The 11,949-nt window shown below is 41.3% G+C and overlaps 1 protein-coding gene across 1 annotated transcript in view; it reads left to right on the top strand.

Moving 5' to 3' along the window:
- Positions 1 to 471: 471 nt before the first annotated feature.
- Positions 472 to 11,949, top strand: part of LOC139384683 (putative palmitoyltransferase ZDHHC13) — a 28,821-nt gene continuing 17,343 nt past the window's right edge. The window contains exons 1-2 of the mRNA XM_071129507.1: positions 472 to 531; positions 8,154 to 8,374. Coding sequence (XP_070985608.1) covers positions 508 to 531; positions 8,154 to 8,374 — 245 coding nt within the window. The 5' untranslated portion in view covers positions 472 to 507. The remainder of the gene's footprint in view (positions 532 to 8,153; positions 8,375 to 11,949) is intronic.

Here is an 11,949-nt window from a genome sequence, read left to right as displayed (position 1 = left end):
TAAAATGTGGGAAACTTGTCCCCCCGCAGTTGAGGAATTATGCATTGAGACACTCTTCCCAATTTCGATGTCTACGCGATCTACGACCGACTCTGTGATGCTGAGCGGCCGTGGGCCTGTGCAGCGCGCAATGCATTTCGATTTACAGTACCACAATCACAGCAGCCCTCCTGCGGACGTTAAATGGAACACTATCTACCGCTGTCAGGCGGACGTCGGCGAGAAGTATGTGTCGCGTCTGGGATGTAAATATAGCCTTTTCTCCTGCTGGCTTTCTCTAAGAACTCCCCTTGTTCTGCCACCAATTTGCGCGCATCGCCCTTGTGCCGCAATGTTTGCAAACACAGAAAGGGGTCTATAGTCCGATGAATAAAATAAAACTGAGGGATTGTAGGCGGGACGTAAACTGTGGCTCATATATACAGGAAATTGTGGCCGAAGGAGAAGGAAGTTCGCCAGCAAAATAAAACGTTTTCGTTGTCCTCTCGTCACAGTTCTGGCTGTACAATGGATTGGAAGGGAGATACTGGCGTAAGTTGAACTTTACAGTGATTCTTGATTGAAGAGGAAGGGAATCATTGTTTTCTATTCAGAGCGTTGCTAAAATAGCCAGCATGTGTAGCTACTGATAGTTAGCTGCTTCCTGAACTGGCAGCAAGTTTGGTGGAAATGCCATTGAGAAGAGGCAGCAGTCATGCACGCCAAGGCGAGCTAACGTTATTTTAACGTTATTAGCAAGCTAACTAAACTGGCACTGATCAGTAGGCATGTAATGTCAGATTACCAACGACGTTTCAGACAACTGTCATCGTCTATGCATCTGGCGTTAGTATAGCTAGCGAGGTTGGTTTGGTAGCTGTATCACAACCGGCGGTGATTGGGAGTCCCATAGGGCGGCGCACAATTGGCCCAGTCCGGGTTTTTGCCGGTGAAGGCCGTCATTGTAAATACAAATGTGTTCTTAATTGACTTGCCTAGTTAATTATTTTATTTGTTTTAATATCTGGATATGTGTGTCGTAGAACTGGGAAACTGTATTAGTTAGCTAACTTCCTAACAAAGCTGCAGTAACTAGTTTAGCTAGGTTTGATAACTGGTGGGATCAAGTCACTATTGTTCGAGTCACTAGGTCCGTGTCCCAGGAAGAACAGGTCGAGTCAAGGCCAAATCGTGTATTGTTAGAGAGAGTAGAGTCCAGTCAAGTTTTTTTTTTTAATATCTAAAATCAAGGGGAAAAAAAGCAATATATTTATTGAAACTACCACACAGCCCTGTTCATTATGTTGTCTACAACATATTTTGATTATGTAAGAATGATAAAAAATAAAAATTACAAGACATTTCAAATGCACGTTTCATACGTTTATTTTTTTTTTTTAAATGACATACCAAAAGACCATTAGGCCAATGCTAGTAATTATTGCTTGATGCCAGAGTATGTGAGCCCAATTTGACTGGAGCGCAGAGCAAGTTTCCCTAAAGCTGAAGCGCTCACATCACCATCCCCAGTGGCTCTGCAAACAGTGAGAGGGTTTTCTCCGCTGCTGGCCTGCTCTCCATGCACCATCACATGAGCCTGAATCTACAGACTGTCCAAACTCATGTTTCTAAAAGTGAATTCAAAGTCACTGTTGGCTGAGCCTAATCATTTTAGGTTTAATTTTTATGTAATTCTAAAAAAAAGTCAGTCTGTATGCACCATTTATAGACAAAATCATGATTTCATACAACAAAATGGTTAAATGCTGAGCGCTTAATGTTCCTGCCAGCCTTGTGTGTCGCACTCGCAAATGCTTCACAATGTATTTATTTGTAGGCTATAGCCTTGAAATAATTTAAATAGGCAAAAAAAATATAGCCTCAATAATTCATATTCCTTCCTTCCTCTGGCTACCGGTCTGGCTCCTGACCTATTTAGTGTTTATATGCTGTTTAATACGACATGTAGCCTATTTAAAATTATGAGTGCTTCTTAGTCACCTTTTCATGTTTATTAAAATAATTTTTATTAAAATCATATGGCCTGGTTTTAATACTTCATAACCAAATGGTAGGTCCAGGTAGTCACAAAAATAGATGGGTGTTGGTTAAATGGTGATTTAAAAAAAAAAAAAAAATTAACGAATGGAGCAGATGTTACAAGCGGTTGGAATGGAGTTTTGAGTGGGATTTCCGACCTCTTAACTCTACTCACATACTCTGCTTGATGCCTCATTGCTGGTGAGTTTGCATTTTATTTTTGATTACCAAACCATTTTTGGAGCTGAATATGTATTTACGGTAATCCTCTCCCTACAATTGGGCACCCGATCCAGTCATTGTTAGTATTCGATATCAAGTAGGGACACCATGTCGCTTCTCTGGAGTCCAGAGCAAGCAGAATCATACGGCCCATCTACCTGTATGCAGTGAAGATTGCAGGATCGGAAGGAAAGCATGGTCTGTCTGCACCACACTATCACTTTGGAAGGCTGCCTGCCTGTGGAATGCTCATTGCCAACTGGGGAGGCCTTTTCTTCCTCACAAATACTGCAATTAATATGCCAGATTATGTTACTTCTTCATCCCATAATATTGAAGGCAGTGCAATGTTAGAGCCAGTGGTTTAGTGATGCCTGGAAAAGTGGGTATACTCAACACTTTCTCTTATTATTAAAATAGATAAATGAGACTGAAATTCACAGGTTTCAGATTATTCCCCCAAAAATTCAGTCCCACTCTTTTAATAGCAAAATAACTAAACGGAATGTTCTAAATCCACAACAATGTTTAAACCACATCAGGAGAACACTTTTGAGGTCTGGAAAAAAATCTAAGAAATGTATTTTTGAGTGTAGTTACCCTTTAATTCAACTGTGCAGGCACCTAGCACTGTTTGGTTAAGTGTTTCTGTAGCACACATGAGAGGGAGTTTGCAAAACAAATGGCCACTGGATTGATGCAAATAATCATGATATCATTCAGCAAGGTAGGCATGGGCTCCTTTTGTAGCTAAACTCAGCAAAAGAAGAAATGTCCTATTTTCAGGACCCTGACTTTCAAAGATCATTTGTAAAAATCCAAATAACTTCACAGATCTTCATTGTAAAGGGTTTTAACACTGTTTCCCATGCTTGTTCAATGAACCATAAACAATTAATGAACATGCACCTGTGGAGCAGTCGTTAAGACACTAACAGTTATCAGACGGTAGGCAATTATGGTCACAGTTAAGGAAACTAGTGACACTAAAGAGGCCTTTCTACTGACTCTGAAAAACCCCAAAAGAAAGATTCCCAGGATCCCTGCTCATCTGTGTGAATGTTCCTTAGGCATGCTGCAAGGAGGCATGAGGACTGCAGATGTGGCCAGGGCAATAAATTGCAATGTCCAATTTGAGAGACGCCTAAGACAGCGCTACAGGGAGACAGGACGAACAGTTGATCGTCCTCGCAGGGGCAGACCACGAGTAACAACACCTGCACAGGATCGGTACATCCGAACATCACACCTGCGGGACAGGTACAGGATGGCAACAACAACTCCCCGAGTTACACCAGAAATGCACAATCCCTCCATCAGTGCTCAGACTGTCTGCAATAGGCTGAGAGAGGCTGGACTGAGGGCTTGTAGGCCTGTTGTAAGGCAGGTCCTCACCAGACATCACCGGCAACAAAGTCACCTATGGGCACAAACCCACCGTCGTTGGTACCTGGCAGGACTGGCAAAAAGTGCTCTTCACTGACGAGTCATGGTTTTGTCTCACCAGGCGTTTAATCGTCGAAGGAATGGGCGTTACACCAAGGCCTGTACTCTGGAGCGGGATCAATTTGGAGGTGGAGGGTCCATCATGGTCTGGGGTGGTGTGTCACAGCATCATCAGACTGAACTTGTTGTCATTGCAGGCTATCTCAACGCTGTGCATTACTGGGAAGACATCGTCCTCCCTCATGTGGTACCCTTCCTGCAGGCTCATCCTGACATGACCCTCCAGCATGACAATGCCACCAGTCATGCTGCTCGTTCTGTGCGTGATTTCCTGCAAGACAGGAATGTCATTGTTCTGCCATGTCCAGCAACGAGCCTGAATCTCAATCATATTGAGCATGTCTGAGACCTGTTGGATCGGAGGGTGAGCGCTAGGGCCATTCCCCCCCCAGAAATGTCCGGGAAGAGTGGGGTAACATCTCACAGCAAGAATTTGTGCAGTCAATGAGGAGGAGATGCACTGCAGTACTTAATGCAGCTGGTGGCCACGCCAGATACTCAATGTTACTTTTGATTTTGACCCCCCCCCCCCCCTTTGTTCAGGGACACATTCCATTTCTGTTAGTCACTGAACTTGTTCAGTTTGTCTCAGTTGTTGAATCTTGTTATGTTCATACAAATATTTACTCATGTTAAGTTTGCTGAAAATGAACGCAGTTGACAGGACGTTTATTTTTTTGCTGAGTTTATTAACATTTAATTGAAGGGTTTTGGGATAGCCTCTCCATCTACCAAAAGACCGTTAGGCCTATCATTAGCATTGTTATATTTTTCCTGTTCCTTAATTGTTTGAAACCTGGATGTTTTTACTTCACATTTTCAGTCATGTCTTACCGTGTGCACGTTCCTGCTCTTACGAAGAAATAATACTTTTTCAACATTTAAGCTACATATTCTGATATGTTCCATCAGCCTTATTAATTGATATGGTGTTTACTTCCACTACACTAGCCTACTTAGATACGCATTGTGGGTATTAAGAAGTGAGTATACGCAATGCCTACCAAAAAGTGTCTACGGAGTATACCTGCGTATTAGTGCTTTCTGAGGTCAGTTCAGTTTCTGTTTGTTATTAAAAAATAATCACGGTTTTCGATAATTTTTTGCCATGAAATGCATTGAGTTGAATGTATTAACGACACAGAATAATACAATTAATAAGTCTCATGATGGTAGTGACTGTCTATTACTGCTTATCACTTATTCACATTACTTTAATAAAATACTTGTTTTAAAACATTTATTTCATTCCAAGTCATCTCATCTCTATAGAGCTGCTGTTTAACAAAATCACAATTTTAGTAGTTCTTCAAAGGTAATAAGGAATGCTTTTATGACTGCTGAATACCAACTATCAATCACTTAGATCATGTATTTTAAGGCTTGCGAAGCAACTGCTCTCTATCTCCCTCGAATTGTATATTCTCTTTCATTTTTTTTTTCCTTAGGGGGTCAAGTATGATTCATAATTTCATAGAACACGTTTCCACTGCTCCAGAGTCCAATGGAGGCGAGCTTTACACCATTCCAGCCAAGGCTTGGCATTGCACATGGTGATCTTAGGCTTGTGTTCGGCTGCTCGGCAATGGAACCCGTTTCATGAAGCTCCCGACAAACAGTTATTGTGCTGATGTTGCTTCCAGAAGCAGTTTGGAACTCTGTAGTAGTGTTGCAACCAAGGACAACAATTTTTACGCGCTTCAGCACTCGGTGGTCCCGTTCTGTGAGCTTGTGGCCTACCACTTCGCGGCTGAGCCGTTGTTGCTCCTAGACGTTTCCACTTCACAATAACAGCATTTACAGTTGGCCTGGGGCAGCTCTAGCAGGGCAGACATTTGACGAACTGACTTGTTGGAAAGGTGGCATCCTATGACGGTGCCACGTTGAAAGTCACCGAGCTCTTCAGTAAGACCATTCTGCTGCCAATGTTTGTCTATGGCGATTGCATGGCTGTGTGCTCAATTTTATAAACCTGTCAGCCACGGGTGTGGCTGAAATAGCCAAATCCACAAATTTGAAGGGGTGCCCACATACGTGTGTGTATGTATATAAAAATACAGATGGTAGGCTTTATGTAGCCTATTAAAATAAGTATTTTTTCCCACTCGCAACTCCCCAAAACCTCCCCAATTTGAGAACTCCTGCGCTAGCTCACCCGACCTGAGCGTGTTTGCTGCTCCTATCAGAGAGCTGTATGAGTTTCACTAGCCAATCCATGGAGAGACTGTTACAAAACTTGGCCAGATAATTTCAAGTCATCAGTCTCAAGTCGAGTCTTGAGGCTCCAAGTTCGGGTCGAGTCTCCAGTTACTGAATCTCAAGTCAGCAAATTTGTGACTCGAGTCCAAGTCGTCCGACTCGAGTCCACACTGCTGTTTGTGGTCCAACTCCGTACAGTAACTGAGGATATTTGTTTGTGTTTGTGCCTTATTTTATAGATATTGCACCAAATTTTTGGGTAGTTTGTACAGTATTCCATTATGCCAAGAGGTCCCGTTAGAAACATGTCTTGAATGATGACCAATTCATCAGTGATGTTCGGTTCAAAGCCCAGTTTGGTTAATAACCCATGTTAGTATATTGGCTTGGTATTATAGCTACTAAGAGATCAGTAACCCTTGGTTTGGTGACTTGGAGGATGGTACATTGTGCATACCAGGGATTGACATTAAAGTCTGAAAGGCTTTATGCCACCGGGCATGTCAGGAGTATTTAAAAAAATAAAAAAATGTTTTGGTTGCCTGAAGATTATCACTTGCCCTGAAAATCTAAATGAGCTATTTACACTCAGTGTCATAATGCCTGCCTTTCACCAGTGCACTCACACAGGGGAGGAATCAGAAAAATCAAAACGGAATAATTTTATTTTGGTTCTCAGTAAAAAAATAAAAAAATCAAGCAAGCTCAACTTGCCCGATTGCCATAAATGGTAATTTCCATGTAAAAGGTCCCATGAGACCAACATGTGAAGTTCATAGTAGCATGTCAAATGAAAGCTAAGTCTGTATGTTTGCGAAATTAAGGCATATATACAGGTTTCTACCATTTTCCATCCTAAAAGTGTGGAATGAGCTGGTCAAGCAGCCAGAAAAGGGGTCTTTTTTAGAAAACATCTACCAGAAAAAGTCTGAAGGTATTAGAAATACACCATAATAATGTTGAAGAAAAGACCCCTGGCAACTAATATCAACACTTATATTTCGTTTTGATCAAATGATTTGCCTTCTGTAAGTTTAAGAAACATTGCCTTGTGCCTTGAGATTCTATTAACCAAAAACCCACTTATTGTATCTTTTAAGATAGTTCTTTATTTCTCTCCCTCATGAGAGAGGATAACGACATTTCGCAGAAGTAACAAAGTATACCTATCAATTAGTGTTTTTACTGATATAATTTGTTTATGAATGAAGTGTTTTTCAAACTAAATTCTGCTACCAAATCGGTAACAGAATTATTGCAATTGAATTTGCCACAATGAGATTAGTAGTCAAACCACAGTTGGGTTCACAAGTTTGGACAGCACAGTAGTGGAGTACATTCATGTACTGTACTGAACTCTGTACTATGTTGAGCTAAACTGTGCTATACTTTGATGTCCAAACTTGTGAAAAATAGATGTCTATGATTAGTTCAGATTTGTCCAGACCAACCTATTTGGTCTTGTTTGGGGGCAAAGCTCATTAAAATAATTGCCATCATTGTAAATAAGAATTTGTTCTTAACTGACTTGCCTAGTTAAATAAATAAAAACATTTTTTAATTGCTAGTGTGTAGAATAATACCCACATATGCAAAGGAAGATATGGCATTTAGGATACATTACCATGAAGAGTGACATAATTAAGCATTTCTGTGGAGTACAGATCAGGGACCCATGATTAAATTCCGTTACCGCAATTCCGTTACGAAGTGTAAATCCACTTCACTTACTGTAGTTAAATAACCAAAATAGATTTATTTTCAAAGTTAATGTGTCATGTCACAGCTGACGCCCGATTTCATTCTGCAAACATTGCTGAATCTTAATTCGGAGTGTATTCTGAGATTTCAATGTTTGTTTGGCATACATTTTTTGAGTCTCACTGTAATTTGGTTACCATGGTATTGCCTTAATGCCACAAATTGTCTGTGTTTCACGTAAACAATAGGGAGGAACCAGAAAGATCAGGCTACTGGAATTCTAGGCAGTTTGGATGTTTTCACGATTTTGTCGTTTTATCACCTGCCCAATGGGTCAACCTCAGAGCAGGCTCAATTTACGTGACTGCTCAGTTCAATTTCCCCAGGCAGTAGGCCAACCCTTAATGTCAATCACTGCATACCATCTATTTGCGACTCACCAGAATTGAGAATTCCCATCCATAGTTGATAATGTGCCCATTCTCTCTTTTTGTGTTTTTTTACAGGGTCACAACCATGACAGTTGCCATGGCCACGGGGGTCACTCACATGTGCCGGCGGTGCATGGATTCGGGGATCACGGCAGTAGGATGGCACACGGATTCATGCCTGCTTTCCATGGCCAGTTTGGCCCAAGAGCTGGCCAGATGATAGACCCCACTCAGCAGCCCAAGAAACGTTCGCATATGGATGACAGCAGCAGCTGGGACATTGTCAAGGCAACACAGTAAGATTCACCTCTGTTGTGTCTCATACGAAGCCCTATTAATGGCCACACATTACAATTGTTGTGCTCCCAGCTCCATACCTCAGGTCAGAATTAGTGCACTTTATAGTTAATAGATTTTCATTTGAAATCCCCCTCTGGAGATCCATAAAGCAGTAGGGATCAGATTGTTATGCTTACTACTTTGCCTTCAGGCTAAATGGCAATTCTGAGGACTGAATAGCTTTCAGGGATGTGAACACATCACTCTTCCGGCGATATACATCCACGTGAATCGTGTGGATCCGTAAAATTTGGGCGGTGAGGTGGCGCGCACAAACCGATCTTCTCCCTGTGTGATCACTACCTTCTCTGGTGGTTGTCATCACGCACTCCACGCAACAAACGTGTTTCCTTACCGGGAATGTTGGAATGCAACCTGTATTCGAAATGATGCATTACAGTTATGTATGTTTCAATAGCGCAAATTACACACGAAAGTTATTAACGTTAGCTACCTGATATTAGCTATCTAGCTGACTTTAGCTAGCTAACTACGTTAGCATTTAAGTTGGCCAACTAACATTACCACCCGCTTGCCTCAGCTAACTTCATTTTTCCTCAGTTTACTTCACATCTGTGTAATAACCCACAGAACACTTATATGCATTGGAGGAAGTGCGGGATTAACTATGGGGTAAATCCATTTTTAATTCCATTTTTTTTTTACAGCATATCTTTTGGTTTTTTATTTAAAACATAACTTACCAGACATGTTTGTCCATGGAAGAAGTGGTCAGAAACTGACTTTTTAGCCCTGAATGCCAAAACATTCCGGAGATCAAGGTGCTCAAAGTTGACCCATTTTGCATACCCCACCATACCATGAGACATCCATGTCTTCATCACTGGAAAATATAGTCTGATAATAATTTAAGTCTACAAACAGGGCTGTCATTATTTTAAAATAAATGACCCAAAAAAATTAACAATTGTGCCATTAACCTTAAGATAAATTATATAAAAATGTGTGAACATGCGTAAACACCTCGTTTGTGTGTTGTGCCCGCCATCGGTTGAGACGCATGCTCTTGAATACAGGGTGGGTGTCATTTCAATCATTAGCGGTTTCATTTACTTGTGCAGTGTACATTTTTTTTGTTGACATTTAGAAAGCTCGCATAGATGTGATGAATGGAAATGCACCCTAGCAGGAAATTGACTGTGTTGATTAAAACAGTTTACCGTAATTTCCTACAACATACAAAAAAAAAAAACGATTTAGCAAAAACATACAATGTTGAATAAAATGGAGTGGTTGAAGTGTTTCCATGACTCATTTAGGCAAATTACGCGTTAATAAATTGGCGACAGCCTGCATGCCCTCCCGTCTACAGTGCCTTCAGAAAGTATTCATACCCCTTGACTTTTTAAAAACATTTTTGGAATTTTAAAATGAATTACATTGAGATGTTTTGTCACTGGCCTACACACAATACCCCATAATGCCAGTGGTATTGTCTTTTTATAATTTTGTGTAAATTAATAACAAATGAAAAGCTGAAATGTCTTAATTCAGTATTCAACCCCTTATGGCAAGCCTACATAAGCGCAGGAGTAAAAAAAAAAATGTGCTTAACAAATAAAATGTTTTGTCACGTGCCGAATACAACGGGTGTAGACTTTACTGTGAAATGCTTACAAAAATGTAGTTGTAAGAAAAATAAAAGTTAAGAAAATATTTACTAAATAAAGTAATAAAAATAAAAAACAACACTAACATTTAAACAGTCTGTCTAGGGTGGCTGGAGTCTGACAATTTTTAGGTTCTTCCTCTGATGCTGCCTAGTGTAGAGGTCCTGGATGGCAGGAAGCTTGGCCCCAGTGACGTAATGGGCTGTACCCACTACCCTCTGTAGCGCCTTGCAGTCGGATGCAGAGCAGTTGCTATACCAGGCGGCGATGCAACCAGTCAGCATGCTCTTGATGGTCTAGCTGCAGAACCGTTTGAGGATCTGAGGACCCATACCAAGTCTTTTCAGTCTCCTGAGGGGGAATAGGTGTTGCTGTGCCCTCTTTACTACTCTTGGTGTGTTTGGACCGTGATCATTTTTTGATGATGTGGACACCAAGGAACTTTAAGCTCTCGACCTGCTCCACTACAGCCCCATTGATGTTAATGGGGGCCTGTTCAGCCCTCCTTTTCCTGTAGTTCACAATCAGCTCCTTTTGTCTTGGTCACGTTGAGATAGAGGTTGTTGACCTGGCAGTGTGGTGCCAGGTCTCTGACCTCCCTATAGGCTGTCTCATCTTTGTTGGTGATCAGGCCTACCACTGTTGTCGTCGGCAAACTTAATGATGGTGTTGGAATCGTGCTTGGCCACGCAGTCGTGGGTGAACAGGGAGTACAGGAGGGTACTAAGCACGCACCCCTGAGGGGCCCCCGTGTTAAGGATCAGCGTGGCAGATGTGTTGTTGCTTACCCTTACCACCTGGGGGTTGGCCCATTAGGAAGTCCAGGATCCAGTTGGGAGGCAATTAAGTCCCAGGTTCCTTAGTTAAGTGATGAGCTTTGAGGGCACTATGGTGTTAAACTGAGCTGTAGTCATTGAACAGGACTCATAAGTTCCATGGGCTCGCTCTGTGTGCAATAATAGGGTTTATCATGAATGACCTCATCTCTGTACCACACACATACAATTGTCTGTAAGGTCCCTCAGTTGTGCAGTGAAATTGAAACACTGATTCAACCATAAAGACCAGGGAGGTTTTCCAATGCCTCACAAAGAAGGGAACCTATAAATAAAAAGCAGACATTGAATATCCCTTTGAGCATGGTTAAGTTATTAATTACACTTTGGATGGTGTATCAATACACCCAGTCACTACGAAGATACAGGTGTACTTCCTAACTCCGTTTCGGGAGTGGATGGAAACTGCTCTGAGATTTCACCATGAGGCCAATTGTGACTTTAAAACAGTTACAGCGCTTAATGGCTGTGATAGGAGAACTGAGGATGGATCAACAAGATTGTAGTTACTCCACAATACTAACCTAATTGACAGAGTAAAAAGAAGAGCCTATACAGAATACAAATATTCCAAAACATGCATCCTGTTTGCAACAGGGCACTAAAGTAATACTGCAAAACATGTAGCAAAGCAATTCACTTTTTGTCCTAAATAAAATAAATGTTTGGGCCAAATCCAATACAACACATTACTGAGTACCACTCTCCATATTTTTAAGCATAGTAGTGGCTGCATCATATTATGGGTATGCTTGTAATAGTTAAGGACTGAAGTTTTTCAGGATGAAATGGTATGGCGCTAAGCACAGGCAAAATCCTAGAGGAAAACCTGGTTCAGTCTGCTTTCCACCAGACACTGGGAGATGAATTGACCTTTCAGCAGGACAATAACCTAAAAGGCCAAATCTACGCTGCAGTTGCCTACTTACCAAGAAGACCGTGAATGTTCCTGAGTGACCGAGTTAATTTGACTTAAATCTATGGCAAGACCTGAAAATGGTTGTCTAGCAATGATCAACAACCAATTTGACAGAATTTTGAGAAGAATATAGGGGAAAAGTTTCA

The sequence above is a fragment of the Oncorhynchus clarkii genome, chromosome 26 (genome assembly GCF_045791955.1).
Source record: "Oncorhynchus clarkii lewisi isolate Uvic-CL-2024 chromosome 26, UVic_Ocla_1.0, whole genome shotgun sequence".
In the NCBI taxonomy this organism is placed as follows: domain Eukaryota; kingdom Metazoa; phylum Chordata; class Actinopteri; order Salmoniformes; family Salmonidae; genus Oncorhynchus; species Oncorhynchus clarkii.
This window is presented reverse-complemented; position numbering and strand designations above follow the sequence as displayed.